Source organism: Mus musculus, chromosome X, assembly GCF_000001635.26.
Source record: "Mus musculus strain C57BL/6J chromosome X, GRCm38.p6 C57BL/6J".
Taxonomy (NCBI): domain Eukaryota; kingdom Metazoa; phylum Chordata; class Mammalia; order Rodentia; family Muridae; genus Mus; species Mus musculus.
This window is the reverse complement of record NC_000086.7, coordinates 20,094,777-20,122,540: the sequence shown is the minus strand read 5'-3', so window position 1 is coordinate 20,122,540 and position 27,764 is coordinate 20,094,777. Positions and strand designations below refer to the sequence as shown.

Genomic DNA, 27,764 nt, shown 5'->3' with positions numbered 1-27,764 from the left:
CAAATAACTATTTTAAGATAAGTCTCTTTCTGATTTATTATGTGTAAGTATTTGATTTTATATATAACTTGGGCCATGTAAAATATTTCTAGATGGAAAGAGGACACAAATGGAAAGAGTTTAAGAAGCTCCTGCTTCATAGTGTCCTTGGTGATGTGCATCATTTCCCTAAGTACAATTTCGTGCGAATGGAGAGATGGCTCAGCAGAAGAGAACACTTGCTGCTCTAAAGATCCTACTTCAGTTCTGGGTACCCATGTGCCATCTCTAACTGGAGCTACAGAGGATCCATAGGTACACACGCGCACACGCACACACACATGCACACAAACACACACACATGAAGAGGAGAGAGGGTAAATCTTTTTAAATAGCTTCCAAAGAAACATTTAGTGTTCCCCCCTAGAGAATTATAATTTTCAATCAGTCATGTAGCATTTAAAAATCTTTCTAGCATTGCCATTAATTAGTAGTTACTTAGAGAAACAATTGCTATCAACAATGGAGACATTTTTTCTGTCCTTTTTCTCCTATCTGGATATAAAACTTTAAAATAAAATTGATTTGTGTTAGTTTCTCAACCACAGAAGTGTGTATTAAGTCCAATTCCATATCCATCAGTATGTATTCCTTAAATACCATGGAAACTATTTTTTTAAATGAGCTTTGATGGTGGAATTTAAATAGTGCTTGCTTATATCATAGAGAAGGCTATTCTATATATTCATCTTCTTGAGTATCCCTGACAACCTTTGTTACCACCACAGAATGACTCTCTCTGTGATTCAGCATTCATTGTAGTTTGGGTTGCAGTTTTAGTATATATTGCTGATTATGCCTCCTTTGCACACTTGACCATCTCTGTGGTATTAAAAAGGATGATGATAAAAAATAGGTGTGTTTCACTTGTACTTGGAGAGCCTGTCACCCAGCAATATAGAACCCCCTGACAGTGCCCTCAAGCTGATGAAGTCAATCTAATCTTTATATCAGCTGTACTGCTTATAGACTACTTGTATAGAAAAGACATCTTAAACCTCAAATGAATGCCTGATCTTACAGATATTGAAAATTAAGTGTTGAAAATATTTGAGAGGAACTTGCTATTTTATAATAGATAAAAATCCCATAATTTGTAGCCTGGTTCTTGTTTCCCTGGCCACTGCCCCCTAAAGCTAGTAGAGAGATGTGTAGTCCTGTTACCTGGGCACCTGGACTAGGACTACAAAGAGCCCCTAGGCTAGTTTATTAGGAAGCTCAGCACTGTTGTTTCTCTAAGCCAACTTTGGGAAAACCTGGAAAGTTGATTTTACTTAAGCTTTCTTTACTATTGGCGATGCCAATTTTGTCCTACAAGGATTTAAACCACTGTAAGGTAATTAACTCCCTAAGTGTACTTGGAGGGAAATTAAAATAAAAATGCCAAAAGGCAGTCTATACTAATATTGTCTCCATCTACCTACAAATATAACTAGGCTTTTTTTTCCCTTTGGGAATTGATTTTTCTTTTCTTTTCTTTTGGTTTTCTGAGACAGGGCTTTTCTGTGTAGCCCTAGCTGTCCTGGAACTCACTCTGTAGACCAGGCTGGCCTCGGGGAATTGATTTTTTTTTCCCTTTTGGGTTTGCTTCATTTCTGCTAGCATTTTGCCTCTCAATATATCTCTGCAGGTGTGGTTCTAGACATTGAACTCAAGGCCCTGTACATCCTATATAAATTCTCTATCACCAAGAGCTGCATCTTTGAAGCTGTGGTAGTGTATAGTGAGTTCTAGCTCTGTGAAAGTTGTAGTTGACTTAGTTGTATGAACCCATGTTGAGACCAATGGCCTAGCTTGTGCAAGGCTCTGGCAAAACACAAGAGTTAGGGATTTAAAACTAGCCTTTCCCTCTTCTCTCAGTGCACCTTTCCCTTATTAGTGTTCTCTGGTTTCTTCTAGGATGGCATGGATTCTGTTGGAGGAAGCCGGACAAAGCAGGAAAGTGCATGGATATTCAGGCTGTGGTACATCTTTGATCATAAGTATCCTTTTACATTCATCTAGGCTCAGGAGACATTAGTGACAACAGCCACTTGTTGAATGGTCAGTGGGTGACACTCCTGATGAATAAGGAAAGGTGTGCACAGGGAAAGCATACTCAGTCTTCTCTTGGGACAAATGCATTGATCTTTCAATCATAGGTAGTCAAGGTGAACATTACTCTTACCAAGAGGAATATGGATATTTCAGGAGAACAGTTAATCTATAGTCTGGCAGACTTATGTGGCTCTCAAAAGCTTTGTATCTTTGTAGGTAAACTAGTTAAAATTATACAGTCATCTTCCCTTAACTCTGGAAGGGAACAGAGTCTTGGGACATCCTTGTAGTAAGGATTATTCTTATTGGTGAAATTTGGCCAATTATATCTAATGTTATCCTGGCATAATAGGGCCATATGCAGGGTACATATTATTCTTGTCAAGTCAAATAAAAGAAAATAGTTAAACCTGAATGCTATTTTGAATTGAAATAGTGACCAAATGGGTAGATGGCTTATTATGAATATTTTTAAGACATTGAAAATGTTAAAGCAATCTTCTCCCAAAGTATAAAAGATGAAGAGAAACATATCCAAATTATAAATGTTCTCGGTCAATATACACACTAAGAGTCAAGTGTACAAGCATAAGCCTGTAATCCCAGCACACAAAAGGTGGTGGCAGGAAGGCTAGAAGATAATGCCAAGCCTGGACTACATAATGAGTTCAAAGCCAGCCTGAGCTGTATAAGACCCTGTCTCAAAATAAACACACTCATTTAACATTAAATCAGTCAAGAAACATGGAAGCTGGCATAAAGCAATATTATTCTTCCTCCTCAAGTGTAGCCACATCATTTTTTTCAGTTTTTTTACTTTTATAATGTTTAATGGTTTTATTTGTTTTTCAATTATATATAAGTACACAATCATATATTATACATGTATATATAACTGAAAATATTGCATATATATGTTATACTGTGTATACCTATTTTCATATCTCTTTTTTGTATGATTCATCCATGTTGTGTTTAGCTCTAGTTCATTTGCTTTTATTGCTGCATAGTGTTTCATTGTATATCTACCCCACAATTTATCATTCTATTATTGATGAACATTGAATTATTGCCTTGAATTATTGCCTTTTTGAAGAAAACTTCTGTGAACATTCTTATTCATTCGTATCCCTGATATACTGTGTGTATGTTTTCAGTGGGACTAGGAGGAAAGTTGCAAAGGCACAAGGCATGTGTAGGTTCAATATTACAAGACAGTTTTCCAAGGTGGTGATACTATTTCATACATTCCTAGTGTCTGAAAGTTCCAGTTGTTCCACATATTTTCCAACAGTTGTTATTATCATTCTTTTGATTTTTATTGTATAATTTATATTTCTGTGACAGCTCACAGAATTGAGGACTCTCTTCACATGTTTACTGGCCATTGTTTATTTTCTTTATGAAATGTTTCTTTACATTTCTTGTCCATTTGTCTATTGTGCTATTTGAATTTTTCTTACTGATTGGTAAGAGTACATTATGTATCAGATTATGCACCTTTTGCTGGCTATATATGATAATATATCATCTCCCAATTTATAAATTGTCTATTCACTTTCCAAATTAAATCTTTTGAGGAACAGGAACTCTTAATCTGGTTGATTAATCCTGTTCTGGTTAGTATCTTTTGTGTCCTGCTCCAGAAATAATTGCCTGTCTCAGTCATCAAGCAAGTTTCCCAAATTATCTTTAGAGTCTAGATTCTTTATCTCCTGTGTGTATGTTTTCTTTAGCTGAGTGACAAACATGAGCAAGGACCACATCTAGAGATAATTTGAGATGTTCTATATGATGTCATCTTTCAGAGATGATTTAAGGATTTCAATTTAGGATGCTGTACAGCTAGATCTAAACAATAGCAATTCCAGGTCACCTTTCCCCAGCCATCAAGAAAGGAGATTTGAAGCCAGATTGAGTTCCTATGAGGGTTAGTTTGTTTTCTCTTTGCACTTTTATCTAGGGTTCCAACATAAAGCTTGGTATGTTCACATCTTTTTCTTCAGTTGGCCTTCAAACTCCAGTTTCTATCAGTCTCAGCCTGTCTCATCTCAGGATGCCAGATGCTCTGCTGAGCTTGAAGGAAACTGGGGCTTGACAAGGGTCAGGCTCATATATTTGGTGTTCTCCTGCTGGACTTCAGCCCTCTTCATCGCCTTGGTCATTTTCTGAAGCTATTAAGCAAAGGCCTTTGCCTTGTTTCATTTTCATTGTCTAGAATTTCTCATTGTACTTAATAGAAGGCTAGTCCAAAATTGCCATATTTGCTATTATCTGAAACAGAATTTCCAGGGATTTCTTTAAAGCCATGTGAATTTGCCTAAATGGTAATCCACAACGCATGTTGTTTCTTGGGCTTGGAGAGGATAGGCAATATTGAAGAGCATCTGAGGAAGAATAAATGGTAAAGTGATAATTGATTCTTTGAAAAGAAACAGGAGTAAGCTCTAAAGTTCCATCTGAGTTTAAATTTGGAGAATTTGGGGTTTCTACTTCTTAATTCAGGGAACAGAAACTAAAGCAGGCACAGTCTGCTTAGATGCTTAGATGAGGAAGTTACCCATGATTCATCCTACTTCCTCATCACCACAAATCCAGAACATTTAATTTTGGTATTATGAGAAGAAAATTTGGGCAGGCATGATATGGTAGTGCCCACCTGTAACCATGACGTTTAAGCAGAAGGAGCATGAATTCAGAATTAGTCTAGGCTCCATAGCAACTTTCTGGAGTATATAGTGAGTGGCGAGTGTCTTAGTTACTTTTTTATTGCTGTGCTAAGTTACCATGACCAAAGAAGAGTTTAGTGGAAGTTTCAGAGCGTTAGTTAGAGCCCATGACCATTGTGGTGGGAGCACAGCAACAGGCAGGTAGACAGGCATGGTGCTGAAGCAGTAGCTGAGAAAGAACTTACATATGATCTGGAGAGAGAGAGAGAGAGAGAGAGAGAGAGAGAGAGAGAGAGAGAGAGAGAGAGAGAGAGAGAGAGAGAGAGAGAGAGAGGGAAGAAGGAGGAGGAGGAGGAGGAAGAAGAGGAAGAAGAGGAAGAAGAAAAGAAGAAGGAGAAGAAGAAGAAGAAGAGAGAAGAGAGAAGAGAGAAGAGAGAAGAGAGAAGAGAGAAGAGAGAGAGCTAACTGCAAATAGCTTGGGCTTTTGAAATCATAAAGTCCACCACCAGTGACATAACTCCTTCAACAAGGCCACATCTCCTAATCCTTGCCAAACATTTCTGCAACCTGGGATCATAACATTCAGATATTTGATCTTATGGAGCCATTCTCATTCAAACAGTTACAGAGACCAATCCAGGCAACATGAGACAACATCTCAAAAAATGAGAGTTGAGTTGAGCATGAATTACTTCCACAGGTCTCCAGAGCCTCCTTTCCCACAAGCCTTAATATGGGGCAGACAAACTTTCAGTTTAAAATGAAAGGCTCAGTGTCTATATACTCTTCCTTCTTTTCCAAGGCCTCACAGAAATGACAAAAGAGTTATTTTTGGTTATTTGGAAAGGCAAATAAAGGTAGAAGGAATTACTGCAGGCAAAATACAGTCAAAGATAAAAGTGAGTCTTAGCCAGTTTGCTTAGATAATTACTCAAGACTGTTGGGAACACCTATCGCAGTTTCTTCTTGTCAAGAGGTTAACTAGAGGCAATGAGTTTTTTCTGTCCTTAAACATCTGGGGAAAGCAGAAACCCTTGATAGGTAGGCGTGTTAGTAGAGAAACAGACACCAAAGATTTTTGTGCCCAGGGTAACCATCCCTGTTCTTGTTTAAAATCGTAATAGGAGTTTTCATTGTGCCTGATGAACTAAGAGACTGAATAAATACACGAGTGAGTAGGAATGCTGAAGTAACTAAACAATTGCTGATGTTTACTCTTAAAAGCTTTTAACTAGGGTTGATGATGATAATGTTGATGATGATGATGTAAACACCCAATTTCAGCACTTAGGGTGGCTGAGGCAGAATTGCCATGAGTTACAGGCCAGCATAGGTTAAATAATGAGTTACAGGGCAGCTTGTTATCTTCTGGGTGTGGGACCTTGTCTTAGTAGAAAAAAAAAAAAAAAGAAACACCCAAAACATAGAAATTTTAGAAATAAATAAAAGGTTTTTCTTCCAGTCATGAAATAAGGGCAAATTATTAGAAAATAGTTGAAGAAGAAAAGAAAAAGTCTTGGAAATTAAAAATAAATTGTGTGGTGCATGCCTATGGCAAGAGAATCAGGAGCTGAAGGCCAGCCTGGACTAAGTAAGACCTTGTCTCAAGTTTTTCAGAAAATAATGCCCCCACCCACCCAAGTGTAATGAATAGTTGTGTATAGTAAAGAATAGGTGGGGCAGTCTCTGGATGGTCCTTTCTTCTGTCTCAGCTCCAAACTTTGTTTCTGTAAATCCTTCCAGGGTATTTTGTTCCCCATTCTAAGGAGGGACGAAGTATCCACACTTTGGTCTTCCTTTGCTTGAGTTTCATGTGTTTTACAAATTGTACTTTGGGTATTCCAAGTTTCAGGGATAGCATCCACTTATCAGTGAGTGCATATCACGTGAGTTCTTTTGTGATTGGGTTACCTCACTCAGGATGATATCCTCCAGATACATCCATTTGTCTAAGAATTTCATGAATTCATCCTTTTAATTGCTTAGTAGTACTCCATTGTGTAAATGTATCACATTTTCTGTATCCATTCCTCTGTTGAGGGACATCTGGGTTCCTTCCAGCTTCTGGCTATTATAAATAGGGCTGCTATGAACATAGTGGAGCATGCATCCTTATGACCAGTTGGAACATCTTCTGGATATATGCCCAGGAGTGGTATTGCTGTATCTTCAGGTAGTACTATGTCCAGTTTTCTGAGGAACCGCCAGACTGATTTCCAGAGTGGTTGTACAAGCTTGCAATCCCACCAACAATGGAGGAGTGTTCCTCTTTCTCCACATCCTCGCCAGCATCTACTGTCACCTGAATTTTTGATCTTAGCCATTCTGACTGGTTTGAGGTGGAATCTCAGGGTTGTTTTGATTTGCATTTCCCTGATGATTAAGGATGTTTTATATTTTTTTCAGGTGCTTCTCAGCCATTCGGTATTCCTCAGTTGAGAATTCTTTGTTTAGCTCTGAGCCCCATTTTTTAATAGGGTTATTTGAATTTCTGGAGTTCAGCTTCTTGAGCTCTTTGTATATATTGGATATTAGTCCCCTATCAGGTTTAGAATTGGTAAAAATTCTTTCCCAATCTGGTGGTTGCCTTTCTGTTTTATTGACAGTATCTTGTGCCCTACAGAAGCTTTGCAATTTTATGATGTCCCATTTGTCGATTCTTGATCTTACAGCACAGGCCATTGTTGTTCTGTTTAGGAATTTTTCCCCTGTGTCCATATTTTCGAGTGTTTCCCCACTTTTTCCTCTATAATTTTCAGTGTCTCTGGTTTTATGTGGAGTTCTTTGATCCACTTAGACTTGAGCTTTGTACAAGGAGATAAGAATGGATCAATTCTCATTCTTCTATATGATAAACGCCAGTTGTGCCAGCACCATTTGTTGAAAATGCTGTCTTTTTTCCACTGGATGGTTTTAGATTCCTTGTCAAAGATCAAGTTATCATAGGTGTGTGGGTTCATTTCTGGGTCTTCAATTCTATTCCATTGATCAACCTGTCTGTCACTGTACCAGTACCATGCAGTTTTTTTTTTTTTTTTTTTTTTTTTTTTTTTTTTTTTTTTTACATCACAATTGCTCTGTAGTACATCTTGAGGTCAAGCATGGTGATTCCCCTAGAGGTTCTTTTATTGTTGAGAATAGTTTTTGCTATCCTAGGTTTTTTGTTTGTTTGTTTGTTTGTTTGTTTTGTTCCAGATGAATTTGCAAATTGCCCTTTGTAACTCAGTGAAGAATTGAGTAAGAATTTTGATGGGGATTGCAATGAATCTGCAGATTGCTTTCGGCAGGATAACCATTTTTACTATATTAATCCTGTCAATCCATGAGTATGGGAGATCTTTCCATTTTCTGGGGTCTTCTTCAATTTCTTTCTCCAGAGACTTGAAGTCCTTGTCATGCAGATTTTTCACTTCCTTAGTTAGAGTCACACCAAGGTATTTTATATTATTTGTGACTATTGTGAAAGGTGTTTTTCCCCTAATTTCTTTCTCATCCTGTTTATATAGGATGTGTAGAGAAAGGCCACTGATTTGTTTGAGTTAATTATATATCAGCAACTGCGCTGAAGCTGTTTATCAGGTTTAGGAGTTATCTGGTGGAATTTTTAGGGTCACTTATATATACTATCATATCATCTGCAAATAGTGATATTTTGAATTCTTCCTTTCCAATTTGTATCCCCTTGATCTCCTTTTGTTATCTAATTGCTCTGGCTAGGACTTCAAGTACCATATTGAATAGTTATGGAGAAAGTAGGCAGCCTTGTCTAGTCCCTGATTTTAGTGGGATTGCTTCCAGCTTCTCTCCACTTAGTTTCATGTTGACTACTGGTTTGTTGTAGATTGCTTTTATTATGTTTAAATAAAAACATAATAAAATAAGGGCCTGGAATTCCTGATATTTCCAAAACTTTTATCATGAATGGGTGTTGGATTTTGTCAAATGCTTTCTAAGCATCTAATGAGATCATCATGTGGTTTTTGTCTTTTTGAGTTTGTTTATATACTGGATTACGTTGATGGATTTCCGTATATTAAACCATTCCTGCATCCCTGGGATGAAGCCTACTTGATCATGAGGGATGATCATTTTGATGTGTTCTTGGATTTGTTTTGCTAGGATTTTATTGAGTATTTTTCCATCAATATTCATAAGGGAAATTGGTCTGAAGTTCTCTATCTTTGTTGGATCTTTCTGTGGTTTAGGTATCAGAGTAATTGTGGCTTCATAGAATGAATTGGGTAGAATACCTTCTGCTTCTATTTTGTGGAATAGTTTGTGAAGAACTGGAATTAGATCTTCTTTGAAGGTCTGATAGAACTCTGCACTAAACCCATCTGGTCCTGGGCTTGTTTTGGTTGGGAGACTATTAATGACTGCTTCTATTTCTTTGGGGGATATATGACTGTTTAGATCATTAACCTGATCTTGATTTAACTTTGGTACCTGGTATCTGTCTAGGAAGTTGTCCATTTCATCCAGGTTTTCCAGTTTTGTTGAGTATAGCTATTGTAGTAGGATCTTATGATGTTTTGGATTTCCTCAGGATCTGTTGTTATATCTCCTTTTTCATTTCTGATTTTGTTAATTAGAGTACTCTCCCTGTGCCCTCTAGTTAGTCTGGCTAAGGGTTTATCTATCTTGTTGATTTTTCTCAAACAACCAGCTCCTGGTTTGGTTGATTCTTTGAATAGTTCTTTTTCTTTCCACTTGGTTGATTTCAGCCCTAAGTTTGATCATTTCCTGACATCTACTCCTCTTGGGTGAATTTGCTTCCTTTCATTCTAGAGCTTCTAGTTGTGCCTTCAGAGTGCTAGTGTGTGCTCTCTCTAGTTTCTTTTTGGAGGAACTCAGGGCTATGAGTTTTCCTCTTAGAAATGCTTTCATTGTGTCCCATAAGTTTGGGTATGTTGTGGCTTCATTTTCATTAAACTCTAAAAAGTCTTTACTTTCTTTCTTTATTTCTTCCTTGACCAAGGTATCATTGAGTAGAGTGTTGTTCAATTTACACGTGAATGTTGGCTTTCTATTATTTATGTTGTTATTGAAGATCAGCCTTAGTCCGTGTTGTTCTGGTAGGATGTATGGGTTAATTTCCACATCTTTGTATCTGTTGAGGCCTGTTTTGTGACCAATTATATGGTCAATTTTGGACGAGGTCCCATGAGGTGCTGAGAAGAAGGTATATCCTTTTGTTTTAGGATAAAATGTCCTATAGATATCTGTTAAATCCATTTTTTTTCATAACTTCTGTTAGTGTCCATGTGTTTCTGTTTCCAGGATCTGTCCATTGATGAAAGTGGTGTGTTGAAGTCTCCCACTATTATTGTGTGAGGTGCAATGTGTGCTTTGAGCTTTACTAAATTTTCTTTAATGAATGTGGCTGTCCTTGCATTTGGAGCATAGATATTCAGAATTGAGAGTTCCTCTTGGAGGATTTTGCCTTTGATGAGTATGAAGTTCCACTCCTTGTCTTTTTTGATAGCTTTTGGTTGGAAGTCAATTTTATTCTATATTAGAATGGCTACTCCAGCTTATTTCTTCAGACCATTGGCTTGGAAAATTGTTTTCCAGCCTTTCATTCTGAGGTAGTGTCTGTCTTCAACCCTGAGGTGGGTTTCTTTAAGCAGCAAAATGTTGGGTCCTGTTTGTGTAACTAGTTTATTAGTCTATGTGTTTTTATTGGGGAATTGAGTCCATTGATGTTAAGAGAAATCAAAGAAAAGTAAATGGTGTTTCCTGTCTTTTTTGTTGTTAAAGGTGGGAATCTGTTCTTGTGGCTGTCTTATTTTAGTTTTGTTAAAGGAATACTTTCTTGTTTTTTCTAGGGTGTAGTTTCTCTCCTTGTGTTGGTGTTTTCCATTTATTATCCTTTGGAGGGCTGGATTCGTGGAGAGATATTGTGTGAATTTGGTTTTGTCATGAATTACTTTGGTTTTTTTCATCTATGGTAATTGAGAGTTTTGCTGGATATAACAGCCTGGGCTGGCATTTCTGTTCTCTTAGTGTCTGCATAACATCTGTCCAGGATCTTCTGGCTTTCATAGTCTCTGGTGAGATGATTGGAGTAATTCTAATATGCCTGCCTTTATATATTACTTCACTTTTTTCCCTTACTGCTTTTAATATTCTGTCTTTATTTAGTGCATTTGTTGTTCTCATTATTATGTGTCGGAGGAATTTCTTTTGGCCCAGTCTATTTGGAGTTCTGAAGGGTTCTTGTATGTTTGTGAGCATCTCTTTCTTTAGGTATGGGAAGTTTTCATCTACAATTTGGTTGAAGATATTTGCTGGCCCTTTAAGTCGAAAATCTTCATTGTCATCTACTCCTATTATCTGTAGGTTTAGTTTTCTCATTGTTCCCTGGATTTCCTGGATGTTTTCAGTTAGGATCTTTTTGCATTTTGCATTTTCTTTGATTGTTGTGTCCATGTTTTCTATGGAATCTTCTGCACCTGAGATTCTCTCTTCCAACTCTTGTATTCTGTTGCTGATGCTCAGATCTATGGTTCCTGATTTCTTTCCTAGGGCTTCTATCTCCAAATTTCTCTCCCTTTGGGTTTTATTCATTGTTTCTACTTCCATTTTTAGACCTTGGATGGTTTTGTTCAATTCCATTCCCTGTTTGGTTGTGTTTTCCTGTAATTCTTTAAGGGATTTTTGTGTTTCTTCTACCTGTTTAGCAGTGTTTGCCTATAGTTCTTTAAGGACTTCTACCTGTTTAGCAGTGTTCTCCTGTAATTCTTTGAGGGATTTTTTGTTTGTTTGTTTTGTTTTCTCTTTAAGGGCTTCTACTTGTTTAGCAGTATTCTCCTGTAATTCCTTTTGTTATTTTTGTTGTTAGAGGTGGAATTATGTTTGTGTGGCTATCTTCTTTTGGGTTTGTTGAAAGAAGGTTACTTTCTTGCTTTTTCTAGGGTTTAGTTCCCCTCTTTGTGTTGGTGTTTTCCATTTATTATCCTTTGTAGGGCTGGATTTGCAGAAATATTGTGTGTAAATTTGTTTTTGTCATGGAATATCTTGGTTTCTCCATCTATGGTAATTGAGAGTTTTGCTGGGTATAGTAGCCTGGGCTGGCATTTGTGTATTTTAGGGTCTGTATGACATCTGCCCAGGATCTTCTAGCTTTCATAGTCTCTGGTGAGAAGTCTGGTGTAATTCTGATAGGTCTGCCTTGAAATGTTACTTGACTTGTTTTCCCTTCTTTTAATATTCTTTCTTTGTTTTGTGCTTTTGGTGTTTTGACTATTATTGTGATTTGAGGAATTTCTTTTCTGTTCCAATCTATTTGGGGTTCTGTTGACTTCTTTTATGTTTATAGGCTTTTCTTTCTTTAGGTTAGGGAAGTTTTCTTCTATAATTTTGTTGAAGATATATACTGACCCTTTAAGTTGGGAATCTTCATTCTCTTTTATACCTATTATCCTTAGGTTTGATCTTCTCATTGTGTCCTGTGTTCCTGGGTGTTTTGGGTTAGGAGCTTTTTGCATTTTGTATTTTCTTTGACTGTTGTGTCAATGTTTTCTATGGTATCTTCTGCACCTGAGATTCTCTCTTTTATTTCTTGTATTCTGTTGGTGATGCTTGCATCTATGACTCCTGATCTCTTTCCTAGGTTTTCTATCTCCAGGGTCGTCTTCCTTTGTGATTTTTTTATTATTTCTATTTTCATTTTTAGATGTTGGACGGTTTTGTTTAGTTCTTTTACCTGTTTACTTGTGTTCTCCTGTATTTCTTTAAGGGAGTTATTTATGTACTTCTTTTTTTAATTTTTTTATTAGATATTTTCCTCATTTACATTTCCAATGCTATCCCAAAAGTCCCCCATACCCACCCCCCACTCCCCTACCCACCTACTCCCCCTTTTTGGCCCTGGCATTCCCCTAAACTGGGGCATATAAAGTTTGCAAGTCCAATGGGCCTCTCTTTGCAGTGAAGGCCGACTAGGCCATCTTCTGATACATATGCAGCTAGAGTCAAGAGCTCCGGGGTACTGGTTAGTTCATAATGTTGTTGCACCTGCAGGGTTGCAGATCTCTTTAGCTCCTTGGATATTTTCTCTAGCTCCTCCATTGGGGGCCCATTGCAAGCTTGTACAACCACTCTGGAAATTAGTCTGGTGGTTCCTCAGAAAATTGGACATAGTACTACCGGAGGATACCACAATACCTCTCCTGGGCATATATCCAGAAGATGTCCCAACCGGTAAGAAGGACACATGCTCCACTACGTTCATAGCAGCCTTATTTATAATAGCCAGACTTGGAAAGAACCCAGATGCCCCTCAACAGTGGAATGAATACCGAAAATGTGGTACATTTACACAATGGAGTACTACTCAGCTATTAAAAAGAATATATTTATGAAATTCCTAGGCAAATGGATGGACCTGGAGGTCATCATCCTGAGTGAGGTAACTCAATCACAAAGGAGCTCACACAATATGTACTCACTGATAAGTGGATATTAGCCCAGAAACTTAGGGTACCCATGATATAAGATATAATTTGCTAAACTCATGAAACTCAAGAGGAACGAAGACCAAAGTGTGGACACTTTGCCCCTTCTTAGAAATGGGAACAAAACACCCATGGAAGGAGTTACAGAGACAAAATTTGGAGCTGTGACGAAAGGATGGACCATCTAGTGATTGCCATATCTGGGGATCCATCCCATAATCAGCTTCCATACGCTGACACCATTGCATACACTAGCAAGATTTTGCTGAAAGGACCCAGATATAGCTGTCTCTTGTGAGACTATGCCCGGGCCTAGCAAACACAGAAGTGGATGCTCACAGTCAGCTATTTATGTACTTCTTGACTGTGACTTGTCCCTCTTGTAAGCCTGTGTGTCAGTACTCCTGGGAGGCCAGCTCTCTCCAGGTGGAATTTGGGTATGGAGAGCTGTGGCCCAGGATCAGCTCCAGGCCCCTACTATTTGGGTTTTAAAAATGCATTTTTGTTTTTGTATTACTTTTATTGCAGCCATTTTTCCTTAATTTCCCTTTTAAAGTTACTTGAAGCCCATTCTCACCCACAGTGGTCCCCCGCTAACCACCACTCTCCCTGCCTGGTGTGGCTTGCTAGCTCGATGTCTGACCAGTCCTCAGGTGTATGATGTAAGTAAAACCTGTAGGTGCTACTTAAAGGGCAGCCTCTTCCTTAGGAAGAAACGCCACCAGATCCGTCAACTTTGTTCATCAAATACAATCAGAAATGGTGTGTGTATGTGTGTGTTTTTGTGTGTGTTTGTGTGTGTATGTTTGTGTGTGTATGTTCAGTTGTCTGGAACAGTAACAGGAAAACCTTTTGACAGGGTTATAAGTATGGGCAGGTTTTCTTATCTGTGCTACTAGTTCCAGCTGCCATGAACATTAAATAAGATTCATCATGATATACCATAAACCACAAGGCAGCACTCCAAATTAAAGATTCCTTTGCAAGTAGTTTATTTATGTTGGCTTGGTTAGGTCCTGTCTTACCATTATCCAGTGCTAGAAATGGAGTCATCACAGTTAAGAAAAAGAATGCTCCTGCTATGGATGTCTTAGACTTAGGACTGAACTTGAGCTCCCACTGTGGGTGGTAGGGCAGATAGGTAGACGAGCAAGCAGTTGTCTACCATGAAGTAGTAGAAAGGAAGACAGAGCTTCCTCCTCCTCCTCCTCCATCTCTCTCCCACCATCCCAAGATGATTAAGTCCTTTCCCTGAGGGAAAATAGCTTCTTAGATCTATGTTCAGCCTCATAGCTGCCAAAGGCTTGTTTCATTCTCAGCACATTGCAAATGAGCAAATGCTGCAGCCCTATATCGAGGAGAGTCCAATCCCAGGGAGAACTCAGGCTGTCCGTGGCCCTGTAATTAGTAGTTGACAGAAGAGACTTTAAGATGTGTCTCCGAATAATCAATAATCTGCAGTTGATTTAAGCAATGATGAGAAATTAGAGGGCCACCCCAGGTTCTGAGGGAGAAACTCTCAAGAAGTTCAAATAGATCAGTGGGGTCAGGAAAGGTGGCACACATTCATAGAAAGGGGTATGTATGCCAAAGGTAGCATAGTTGGCATTTTAGATAAGGGTTAACTCTACCAAAAGACCCAGGATTAAAGCAGTCATTTCTGTTTTTTTAATAAATATTTTTAATATTTATTTATTTTATTTATATGAGTACAATGTTGCTGTCTTCAGACACACCAGAAGAGAGCATCTGATCAAGTTACAGATGGTTGTGAGCCACCATGTGGTTGCTGGGAGTTGAACTCAGGACCTTTGGAAGAGCAATCAGTGCCCTTAATTGCTGAACCCTCTCTCCAGCCCCCAGCAGTTTCTTAGATGTCACACTCTTCCTTTGAGAACGAAGGTTACATCTACCAAATCACGGAACACCTGAAACCCAGTGCTGCTGTGCAGTGTGTGCTCCTCCTCAGCTCCCCCCCCCCCCCACCTCCAGGAAGGCAACCATTGAAAATGTGATAGAGAGGCTGTCAGTAAGTGCCTGCCATTCAAGCATGAGGAACTGAGTTTGGATCCCCAACACTCACATAAAAAGCTGGGCACGGCAATGCATATCTGTAACCCCAGCCCTAGAACTCACTGCTATGATAAGTTAATTAAAAAGTTGACTCCAGGTTCAGTCAGAGATCCTGTTTCAGAAGGTAAGGTAGAGAGCAATTGAAGATCGACCACTCGCCTCCATGTGCAGGCGCATGCATATACACACATACCTACAAATACATGCAGCACAAATGCATAGGCACAGGTGTCAGCAGTTTGTACCTGTAAAGAAGCCGGGCTGGCTCTTTGGGAGAGTTGGTTGGCCATGGAAGAATGTAATTATGCCTCAGTCTTTTCCTCATGTTTTCACCTGCTGTGTCTTAAAGATGTCTGAGCCTTCCAGTACCCCATCTCCTTCTGCCCTGTACAAGCAAAACTTCTCTTGTGACCCCCTGGAATTGACTACTTCACGTTACAAGAAAATAGGACTTTGGGAATGTATTTCAATGGAAGAATGACTACCTGGTGGTTATGAAACCCTGGGGGCGGGGAATCTAAAAGCTATGATAGGGACATTTAAACAAAATGTTTGAGCCATTTAAACAACAAAAACAAAAACATAAAAAAAACCTCCTGTAATTTGAAGCCTAATAATTGTTCCCTTCCTTAGAGATTAGGGATATGCACACTAGAATGATGACAGTATAAGCTCAGTGACCATACCAAGGGCATAGTCAGACAGGTTTCATAAAATCCTTTTTCAAGAAGAAGTTTTTTATGCATGTATGTATTTGTGTGCCTGAGTATGTGTGTGTATGTATATGATCAAATGTGTGCAGGTATCCACAGGGTCCACAAGAGGGTTTCGGATTCCCTAGAACTAGAATCACAGGCAGCTGTGGGTTGCCTAATTTGGGTGCTAGGAATTGAACCTGGGTTCTCTATAAAAGCAGCAAGAGTTCTTATCTTTTATACCATCTCTGCAGCCTCCCAAGTCCTTGGGTTTTTGATGTAAGAATTTGGGGTTAGGTTGGCCACAGCTCTGGTAAATCTCAGGTTCCCCTTTTTGTTGGCTGTACCTTTCAGAATCAAGAGCCACTGAGAGAAGATGACTCTGATTTCATCCTAACGGAAGGTGACCTCACCTTGACCTATGGGGATAGCACCGTGACAGCAAATGGCTCCTCAAGCTCCTACACAGCCTCCACAAGTCTCGAGTGTGGTCGGAGAACAAAAAGCAGCTCTGAGGAAGTACTTGAGCGAGACCTGGGAATGGGAGACCAGAAGGTTTCCAGCCGGGGAACCCCCCTCGTGTTTCCACTGCAGGAAAATGCATGACTTACCTGTAAATCCTGAGGGATCAGGGAGGCTCTTATAAGGGTGAGGATGGCCAAATGCCCAAGTGTGTTTGATGTGTTGTATTGACCATGTTAAGACTATTGCTTCTGTTTCAGTGGGGCCTGAAACTATCTTACCACTCAAAACTTAACTCAAGACTCAGATGGTAAAGCTGAAGTGTCTCTAAATTAAACACAAATGCAGACCTATTCCCACTTTTTCACATAGTAGTACACTATTTCAGAGTTAAACAAAACAACAGCATGCTTTACTGGTCTCTCTCTTCATCCTCCTGTAGTATCTGAGCATGGTGGGGCAGATAAGGGGCTTCATCGCTATGCTATAGTGCCAGTCTAGCTGGCTCAAGAAACATCAAATTGGGAGGACAAGTTAGACAAATGACAGTGAAGAAAAGAAACTGAGATCAGAATTCCAGTGGTGCCAGATGCTGGTGTTGCACCAGATGCTGGAGCCTCTGGCTCTGAAGACTTACATAGCTACATCTTCCTGTCACAGTCTTGCCTGTTCAAGTTGTGTTGCTCCTAGACTGAGGATTAGGAAGCAGGCCCATAGGCTGGGACCTTAGGTCAGTGGGAGAGTACTAGAGCCTACAGCTCACCAGATCCTGGGACTGCAAAAATTGTGTGTGTGCACAGGGGTTTTCCAAGAGCATTTCAATATGGGAGTTGGGGAAAGTCTAGTTCCTTCTCTTAGAATCTCTATAAAAGAGTTACTGAAATGTTAAAAACCAAAGGCAAAACACGTTCTGTTCTGTTTTAGTTAAACTGAGGGCAGAAGGTATTGGGAAATTGCTGATGATACCATAGCAGTACTCACTTGACTTTTGAGGTTACCATGTGAGCCCACTGCCTAGAAGGTAACATACGGACTAAGGCGTTGTCCAGCACAGGGTTTAAGATAGCATGGATATTGCTGTTATCTGGGGAAGAGAAGGCAGCAAGAAACAGAAGTGGCCATAGACTATAGTTTGGGGAAAGAGATTTTAATGTGAAAAGAATAACCTGCAAAGAAAAGAAAAGATGGAAGTCTTTATTTTATTTTGCATACATTTTGCTTTAAAACATCCAAAAGTAATTCCAAAATCACACTACATAAAATATAGAACTTGCTTTGTTATAAATTATAAAAATATGCGTGTTCAAGTAAATGCTGAGTTTCCAATGCCAACTATCTTTAGGACAAAAACTTCAATACTTATAATAATTACTTTTACATTGGCATTATTTTCAATACTTAGAAGATGAAAATCATTCTTATGCTTTGTTTCAACCTAAACTTTTGTTACTAAAAATACATAGCCAAAGCCTTTTAAATGAGCTAGTATTTCTGCTCTTTAAGGATAGACAGGAAAGTCCAAAAACAAAGCAAGCAAGCAAGCAAGCAAACAACCCCCAAAACCTGACTTTTAAAAACTATTAGGTAGCTGGCATTTTGACTACACCTTACTTTGTGAAATTTGATAACTCCAGGAATCAAAGATGGGTCATCTTTTTGTATATGATTTGGTGTTGGCCAAGGAGCATCCACTGTAGCAACCTTCCTGTGGGCCAGGTTCTTGTTCCACTTCTGAGTTTTGAACATTTTGTTTCCAGGCTGACTTTGTTTACTTTCTACAGGAATTATGTATGATACATTCAGCTATGTACCAATAGATAGGATCATATCTGCCTAAAGTCTGAAGTAGAAGGTGAAGCAGGACGAGGTTTAGTCAGATTCATCCTGCAATCTGGAAGAACTTCTGGATATACTTTGCTGTATATACAGAATATACAATGAACTTCCCTAAGATTTTCCAAATCAGAACTTCTCCAGAAAGCGCTAGTAGTCAAAGACAGTACTATTTTTAAAATATTGCTTTAACCAACTAGCTTTTCCTTCAATTCCAGATGAAACCCTGCTTCTGTAAAGCTTCTTTGTCTAAAAGCAACATCGCAAGCAGCAGTGAGAAGCTGCTGGAAATGCTGCTCTTTTGACCATTTCTTTTCATTGCTGAATCTCTAACTCCAGCTTCCTGAGTTTCTTGAATGTTCATAGTCTTGTCATGAAAATACAGCTTCATCATTCAAATCTTCTCAGCAAACATTGTGTGGCTTGCTTATCAAGTTTTCTGTATGACTTCAGTATTCTCCACCATTTCCTTGTGTGCTTTAAAGCTGCTCTCTCAAGATTTTATGGGAAAGGCCCACATGCTCAGTCTGTTCACCTCCCTAGTACGGTCTCCTGTCAGGTAATTTCCTGTATCAATCATCTGCTGTTGCTCCGTGTTTCCTTTTGAGGGGAAGAAATTCAGCATCCCCCACTAGAATTTGTTGCTGATGATATTTATAATAATTCAGATGAATAGTTTCCTCTTTGTAACTCACTTCTCTTTTGCCCATTCTCTGGGAGCCTATGTTTACATCAGTTCTCCTCAAAGAATTCATAATGGCTGTGGTTGATTTTCATTCTTCTCATTCCTAATAAGTTGATGAGGACAGGCCTTTATATAGTCATGCTCTTGTTCTCTTATATATTTGTACTGAGTAGCTTAGTCTGCAACATGACTTAGTAAATAGTTTACATCATCTTTCTCCTATTTCAGTAGATTCTTGTTCCTTCCTCATAAGCCCCCTTCTCCTGAAGTCTGGCACTTCCCTCCTGGAGGATTCTAGTTGCTCCCTGAGTTGCTTAGCAGATCTGCAGATGACCCACAGCACCTCCTAGCTTCAGATTCTTTGTTTTCACTTTTGTTTGTTTGTTTGTTGTTTTTCGAGACAGGGTTTTTCTGTATAGCCCTGGCTGTCCTGGAACTCACTTTGTAGACCAAGCTGGCCTTGAACTCAGAAATCCACCTGACTTTGCCTCCTGAGTGCTGGGATTAAAGGCGTGTGCCACCACGCCTGGCTTCACATTTTTCCATGCTACAAGATTTCTCCTATGAGGGACAAGTAGCTCCAGAGAGTCTAAAACAGAAACTATACTTTATTCTTTCTTTGTTCTTTTACTCTTGGATTCTCCATGTAATTAATGGAAACTAAAAGTAATCAACTCTTGATCAAGATATGGATGGGTCAATATTTGCTTCTGTGTATACTAAGTGATAAAGGCATTTGCCATTGACAATAAGCTTGCTTGAGACATCTTTATTTCCAACGTATACTAAGAGATATTTTTGCTTTCTGCCATCAGATCTGGAACTATCCCATTCATCCAGTCTCCATCATTGGGGTATCTGATGAGCCCATTATAGCAATGAAACTCTTAGAACAGCTGCTGTGATACAGACATCTCCATCAAGGCCCCAGTGCTTCAGAGTCAGTACTACCTTCTGCAGTTCTATAAGCAGCACAGGAATTAAAGGAAACAGTGTACACTGGAACTGCCTGCTCCTGTAGTACTGTGGACTTCTATTCTGCCTGATGAGGCCAGCTGTGCTCCATAGATGTGTTAAGACCTATATAGAACTTCAGACATTGAACTGATGCATACATGCAATATTAGTTGCTACATGAGGAAAAGGGATCAAGTAATGGAACATAACCTGGTAGAAAATTCTGTCTTCTAAAAGTATAGAAATTCGTGTGTCTTAATGCTGAGTGCCATGCAAAGAGAGGTCATTTTCTTGGTAGAGAGGCTACTGCACCAGCTTAATGTGGACATGGCTTGAAATGTAGCATTCTAGTTTAAATTTCTTTCTTGATGAGCTATCATACATTACCTACTCAAAGTAGGTAAAGTATTGAGAGAAATCTTGGAAAGAGTTTCTTCCCATGTCTTACAGTGCTAGCAATTTTGGCAACCCAGTTTCTAAAAGATGCTTTTATAACATGGTGTGGTTTTCCTTGTTGCATACAGAAAAGAATAGTGCCCCCACAAGCACTAGGACATCACTAGTGACATTTTCTATTTAACCCTCTTAGCAACCTAGTCTTAGCATAATCTTGTTGTGTTTCTCTTAAAGGGTCTTCTAATCCTCATTACATTGACATAGTAAAATATGAAAGTATTGGTATTTGCCAAGACAAAAAGAAAACTAGGATTTTGATTATTTGAGTCTTTGTTCAGTGAATGAAAGTGAATTATTTTGATACATGGTCCTGATCCTTGCTTACAAAATGTGGAGACTCACTCTGACTTCCCAGGAGTCCTGCAAAGGTGAAGCTACTTGTAGAAGAGGTTCTACACTGAAGTGTTGTCCCTATATTGCATGAAGAAAAGTGAGATGCCACAAAGCCCAGAAAGTGCCTACTTTGAAGCCAGTTGTCTGGAAGCAGACTGGAATTGCTGAGTAATGGTCAGGTTTATCTGAGAAAGTCACCCAAGTCATCCTTCACACCTGTTCATTCTGAGTTGACGAAGATGACAGCTTATGGAATGTAGAAGGCCTGAGAGCCTTTTGGATAAAGTTTATAAAGAATCCTGTTTGAAAGGAAGCTTAGTTGAATGAATGAACTACTAAGTGATTGTTTATTTTGTAATTTTTAGTGACCAAAAAAAAAAAAACCAAACAAAAAAAAAACCAAACTGATTTCTAATGCAGACCAGGCCACTGTAGAACTTTTGTGCTCATTTTTCAGAATTCAAGGTTGTCTTCCATATGAAAATGGACTTGAAAGAGAGCAGAGCGTGATTAATGTATTCACATAGAGGACTTTCAAACTTGTCATCTTCATTCCAACTTGGGGGTAGGAAAGGGGTAGGAAAGAAATTAGTCTTTGACTAATCAAGCTTCTGAGTAGTTAGACACAAAGGATGCTGAGAAAATGTCATTTCAATTCAATATGGAATTAAATTAGTAGTCCATTTATGTGGTCAAACTTTGTCTTATTAGTCCCCATGCCTTATTCCACAGAATAAGAGTGGCCCCATTTATTGCTAGCAGCATGGGTGGGGGTGTCACTATCATCACATACCGGCAGTGGTATAGTTTTGACAGAGAGAACATAAAAATCCACTCATTCCTTTTCATAATCCTTCTGTGGGAACTACCTGGGAATCTTAAGCTTTCCTAGAGAAGAAGGAAATCCCACACTTAAAGAAGGTTGTGTGTTTCTTTCTCACAACACCATAGACTGGGCATATCAACTCCAATCATCCAGGGTACTTCTTAGGGTGACCATGATGCCTTGGAGCCAAACAAATCACACTATGATATCAAGTGTCTCATCAAACAAACAGCAAGGAACATCCTGGGTTGGATCCCTTAGACCTCCAAATGCCTTGTGGTTCCATAGACAAATAAGATCTCTTTCGAGGAAAAAAGTTGTCTCAGCTGTAAGTGAGCAATTCCATCCAGAGCAAAGATCTGCCTCATATTTGCTCTGGCATAACCTCTCTTCTGCCTTGTCTCCAGTGGAAGTGAATGCAATCATGTGAGATATTTAATGTGAACCACTGGTTCCAAGCTACAGAGACATCACTGAGATCAGAAGACAATTGTGCAACTCACCAGAGGTTCAGACCATCCTCCTGTAACCTGCCTTATTCTCAGTATGAGTTCTAAGGGAATAAAAGTAGCCAAGAGCTGACAGCACCATCTATCTAAAATGTCATCTGCAGGGAGAGCTGCTCGAGTGGCACCTTGCTGAGCTGATAGTTATAGTAGGGCACTTGGGTTTGACAGTCTCACACCTGCCTTTTGATGATGACTCAATGAAGGTGGGGCAGGTCATCTCCTGTGTGTTGAATGAGAACTCTTTTGTTGTTTTTAAGTGAGACTCTGGCTTGCTAGCATCAGCTGCTATGTTCCGGTGTAGTAAGTTGAATCTAGTAGCCAAGAGTTTACTTTAGAAACAACACATGTGAATGCTGTCTTTGTCTCTTTGATACCTAAAATGACACTCACACTTTAAAACCTAGTTTGGACAATCCATAGAGGAGTATCATAGGAATGAGTGTGCTTATGTCAAACCATAAAACCATTATTTGACAATACTTTTAAAATAAGACCTAAAAACAAAAATTTTCCCACTTCCAGTTTTCATAGACATTTATTAAATTAGAAGATACATCTTATCACCAATTGCTGGCAAATTGTGAAGAGCAAGATCAATTTTTTTAATGTTCATTTTATTCTCCCAAGCAAGGTATGCTATAACTATGGCCCATTTGGAGCATATGGGCAGCCATATTTTGTCCACCCAAACACTGGGGAGCATTACAAGGAAGGTCTGTCTGCTGGGCTGCTTTTTGAGAAGGCCTGAAGTAGAGATGAGAATACACAGCACAGGATATCTTCTCACATCACCATTAGAGGGACACAAGACAATATTTAAATGTCCCAGTCTACCTTCAACTCTTGGCCAGTGAAAATTTGTCTGGACCTGTGTATGCTGAAAAAAACAAAACAAAACAAAACAAAACAAAACACTCCTGAAACCATAAAGGAAGCAGAGACTTGAATGAAGCACTGAAGGTCTGTGGTTGAAAGCACTTTCAGAAACCAACTGTCCTGGTGTTCATGGGTAACTACCTGCATGGGTGTCTGGGGTCTGACTGTGATGATTCTATTTGCAGGCCTTGAAGGAACAGAGGATGCTTTTTTCTGTTTTATGCGTAGTCAATCTGTGGATGTACAAGTTAAATAAAAGCACTCATTTAAAGTGTAACTTCACAGTAAGACTGTTGCCTCCAAGGTTTTCTTTATTTTTTAACCCAAATCCACCTAATCCTCTTATTTTGAGGCATGTTTTATTATGCCCACTAAAATAATTAAATGAGAAGACCATAAAGAATCATTGACTATTTGGAAAGAAATTGCCTAAAGTAGAATAGGGGGAATTTAACATGCAATGATGGGACTTTTGGGGGGAACTTTTTATAGAGAGCTGACATAGTGTATTTGGGGAGAATTTTATAGAAGATAACAAAGAGTGTTTTAACTGTGAAAATAAAGATGTGGAATTATCTACAACCTTTATGTGCAATAGGGAAACTGCAGCAAGACCCTTGCTGTGCTCACTGCCCCTCACCGTTTACTCGCGCCTTCCTAGAGATGTTTAGATTGTAAAGCTAGCCTTGTGTTTCCTGTCCTTTACTGATACTTAACATGTTTTTCTCTAAGCTTTTTTTTTATTTTTACAAAATTTAAAATAAAAAGATTAACTGGCTGAGCTAACGAGTTTTGTGTTTTCAGAGTGCCCTCTGCTATGTGTATACAGTGGGATCTTATTTCCATCATGTTTCTTTTTCTCACTGAGCAGTTACTTCATTTTTAGAACCATTCCCCCCTGGGGAATTCATTCAAACCATAGTTGGCAAGATCTACTTGGACCCTAAGCAAATCCAGACCACAGCTTGTATTTGTAAATGAAGTTTAGCATGCTATCTAGAGTTGCTTTATGTGACAGTGCGAGAGCTAAGGAGTTAATGATACAGATTCTATGGCACATAACACCTGAGCTATTTACTACTTGACCTTTTAGTAGGAAAACCCTTGCCAATTCCTGAGTTGAATAGTCCTAAATTTTCAGCACTGGGATAGGTATCATGGGGGTTAGAAGACTTACTACTCTTGATGAAGATCTTGGGAAGCAATTTCTAGCTCCCACAGCGACCAGCTTATACCCACCTGTAACTTCAGTTCCAGGAGATTCAATAACCTCTTCTGGATTCTGCCAGTATTGCACAAATGTGGTACACACGTGGTACTCATACAGGCAAACACACATACACAAAAAAGGAACAAAGAAGAATAGGGTATCATTTAGACATACTGGTACACACCTACAATGCCACACTTAGTAGGCAGGGTCAAGTTTGAGACCAGCTTCAACTGCACAGACAGGGCTGATACTAGGGTCTGTAAAATCAATGACAACATCTTTTTTGGGTTTTTCAGAGTTGAAAGAAACAGTTTAAATTTGGCTTTAGCCTAGGACTCCTATTGCCACTAAGAGTCTCCCAGGCTTTGAGTGCAGAATCCTGAGGAATGTTCACCAGGAGTTGGCAACATGAATCTGTGAGACTGAAGGGTATAAATATGACATTGGAACTTAATGGTTTCTTACAGGATGGCTGCTAAAATTATTGAATCTAAGTGGGATAGAGATTACTTAGTGGTTAGGAGCACTGGCTTCTCTCCAGAGGACTGAGATTTGATTCCCAGCACCCATATGGAAGCTTAAAACCATCTGTAACTCTAGTCCCAAGGGATCTGACTCCCTTTTCTGGCCTTGAGTGGAACTAGGCATGCAGATGGCACAAAGACATACATGTAGATAAACCACCCACACATGTAAAATACAATTTGAAAAGTAAACTTTTTGAATCCTATATATAGTTTCCTTCATGGTTCTTATAACCCTTTTATATAGACTACCTTTATTGAATTCATAGTTGAGCCACTTACCAAAATCTGCTTACTCCCCTCCCCAATCCTGTCATTAGTATGATACTACAGCCATTTAACTTCAGAATTACAAAACCACTAGATAGAAAAATTTGAAAACAAAGTTTTAGTTTATTACACCTCTCTTACCCACCAGAGAAAATTGTTTAGAAAATGGTTCTACAGGAAGACTGCTAATTGAAGGAGAGCTGGGTGAGGCCTTTAGGAAACAATACCAGCCAGACCTTTTATTTAATATGAAGTAATTTAATCAAGAGAGACACAACTGCACTTGGCCCTTATTCACATTGATGGTTTTGTCCAGACATCTGCTGATGTGAAAGGAAACCAGATCACATCTCTTCATTATTGTGAGGATGCCTTGTTGAAATGGCTCAAGCTGAGCCAAGTTCAGCCTGGGAAGTACAGCTTTTCCTATGTTGTGGTCACAAATATCCACATTGCACTGTTACTTCCTTTCTGGAAACTTCATCTCAGCCAAGGTGTCTGTCATTACTTAACAGCTTGTGATGCTCCTGACCAGGAGAATGGCACAGCAGTTGATACCAAATCAGTCCCAGTGTCTCACAGTGTGATAGATCGCCTCCACCGTGCAGCCTCTCCAGTGCGGGGGCAGCATGCTGAGTTCACCTTTTTATGGCCACTGACCTGGAAGGGAAAAAACAAAGGATGTTTGACCTTCGTAGAAATTCATAGTCTGTTGAACCTTGGTGATTTAAGCTATAGTTTTCTTTATCTAAGTTATAGTATTGCATATTGAGAATGCATACCAAATCAGTAAGAAAACGTGACTTGAGGTGTTTAGTGAAGGTGAAGAGAAGGTAATACAGACCCTTCTGCAAATACTGCTGTGCTTTTAACAGCTACCAAGGTGGGATGACGGTTGAGAAGAGCTTTCTGGAATTCTGGAAAGCAGGCAGGCTATCTGCAAATCTTCACCTCTCCCTCTTCATGTCCACATTAATCTACAGCTCTTCAGTAGAACACCTGCTTCAGCCTCCCTTCCTTGACTGCTCCCACCTCCAGTGGATGCCACAAATCTCTCCCACTCCATAAACTCCTTCCCCAGCCCATTGCTTTATCCTAGCACTCAACTTCAGCAAGTATTCCCTGAGGACACACAGGCCACTCCTGCCAGGGAAGAGGGTAAGCTGCAGATCTTTACTTCTCTCTCAGTTTCTACAAATACCAGTTTCATCCCCAGCTCTATAGCACAATTCTGCTATGTTCTCCTTGTGGATGGAAATGAATAAAACAGTTCAAGATGTAAAAGTGAAAATAGAATAAATAAAGGAAGCCCACACTGAGGGAAATCTGGAAATGGAAAATTTAGGAACTCAAGCAAGTTTCACCAACAGAATACAATAAAAGAAATGGACACATTGATCAAAGAAAGTGTTAAATCTAAAACTTCTGCCACAAAACATCCAAGAATACTGGGAAACTATGAAAAGACCTAATCTAAGAATAATAGGAACAGAAAAAGAAGAAACACGGGCCAAAGACACAGGAAATATTTTCAATAGAATCATAGGAGAAAATTTTTAACTTAAGGAGATGTCTATCAAGGTACAAAAAACATATAGAACACAAAATGAACCTAAGAAGTAGGGCTGTAGCCATTTTAATATCTGACAAAATAGACTTTTAAATTAATAAGAAGAGATAGGAAAGGATAATATGTACTCATTAAAGGGAAAAATTCACCATCGTCTATGCTCCAAACACAAGCACACTGCCATTCATAAAGAAACACTACTACAGCATAAGTCACATATTGACCCTTACACACTGATAGTGGGAGACTTTAATACTGCGCTCTCATCAACAGACAAGTCAACAAACCATTCAAAAAACAAAACAAACAAACACCCAAACCTAAACAGAAATGCTAGAGCTAACAGGCATTATAAACCAAATGGACCTAACAGATATTTATAGAACATTTTACCCAACCCCCAAAAGAATACACCTTCTCAGCACCTCATGGAACTTTCTCCAAAATTGAGCACATAAGTCACAAACTAAGCCTTGACAGATGCAAGAAAATTGAAATAACACTAAGCATCTTATCAGAACACCACGGATGCAAGCTGGATTTCAACAACACAGAGAGCCTACAAACTCACAGAAACTAAGCAACTCTCTCCTGAATGGAAAATGGGTCAAGACATAAATAAAACAAACAAACAAACAAAGACTTTCTATAATTCAAAGAAAATGAATGTGCAACAGGCACACACTTAAAGGACACAATGAAAATGCTGCTAAGAGGAAACCTCATAGCACTAAGTGCTTACATAAAAAATTGAGACATTAGCAACTTAACAGTTTACCTGAAAGATCTAGAAAAAAGAAGTAAGCACACCCAAGAAGAGTAGATGGCAAGGAATAATCAAATTCAGAGCTACAATCAGGAAAAATAGAAACAAAAAAAGATTGATACAAAGTATCAATGAAACAAAGAGTTGTTTCTTTGAAAAAATCAGTAAGACTGACAAAACCTTATCCAAATTAACTAAAAGGTGGAGATAGAATATCCAAATGAACAAAATCAGAAATGAAAAGGGGGGCAAAACAGACACTAAGGAAATCCAAAGAATCATTAGATCATAATTGGAAAACTTGTACTGCACTAAATTGAAAAAATTTAAAAGAAATGGACTATTTTCTCAGTTAATATCTCTTATTAAAGTTAAATCAGATCAGATAAGCAATTTAAACAGATCTATAACCCCAAAAGAAATACTCAATTAAAGTTTCCCAGTCAAAAAACAGAACAAAACAACAAAGCAAAATAAAATACCACCACCACCAAAAACAAACAAACAAACAA

General features: G+C 38.9%; 2 protein-coding genes across 6 annotated transcripts in view; one reads left to right on the top strand and one right to left on the bottom strand.

The window, feature by feature from the left end:
- Positions 1 to 23,690, top strand: part of Slc9a7 (solute carrier family 9 (sodium/hydrogen exchanger), member 7) — a 193,185-nt gene extending 169,495 nt beyond the window's left edge. For 2 of the 4 annotated variants that reach the window (XM_006527617.4, NM_177353.4), the window contains 3 exons: positions 1,939 to 2,021; positions 13,761 to 13,866; positions 16,327 to 23,690. In XM_006527617.4, the coding sequence (XP_006527680.1) occupies positions 1,939 to 2,021; positions 13,761 to 13,866; positions 16,327 to 16,578 (441 nt within the window). In that variant the 3' untranslated portion in view covers positions 16,579 to 23,690. The remainder of the gene's footprint in view (positions 1 to 1,938; positions 2,022 to 13,760; positions 13,867 to 16,326) is intronic. The other 2 variants (XM_006527616.4, XM_030251315.1) reach the window with 2 other exon arrangements.
- The window catches only part of Chst7 (carbohydrate (N-acetylglucosamino) sulfotransferase 7), a 41,029-nt gene continuing 35,814 nt past the window's right edge, over positions 22,550 to 27,764 (bottom strand). The window contains exon 3 of one of the 2 annotated variants that reach the window (XR_878032.3): positions 22,550 to 25,576. The gene's annotated coding sequence lies outside the window, so the exon portion shown is untranslated. The remainder of the gene's footprint in view (positions 25,577 to 27,764) is intronic. The other variant, NM_021715.1, reaches the window with a different exon arrangement.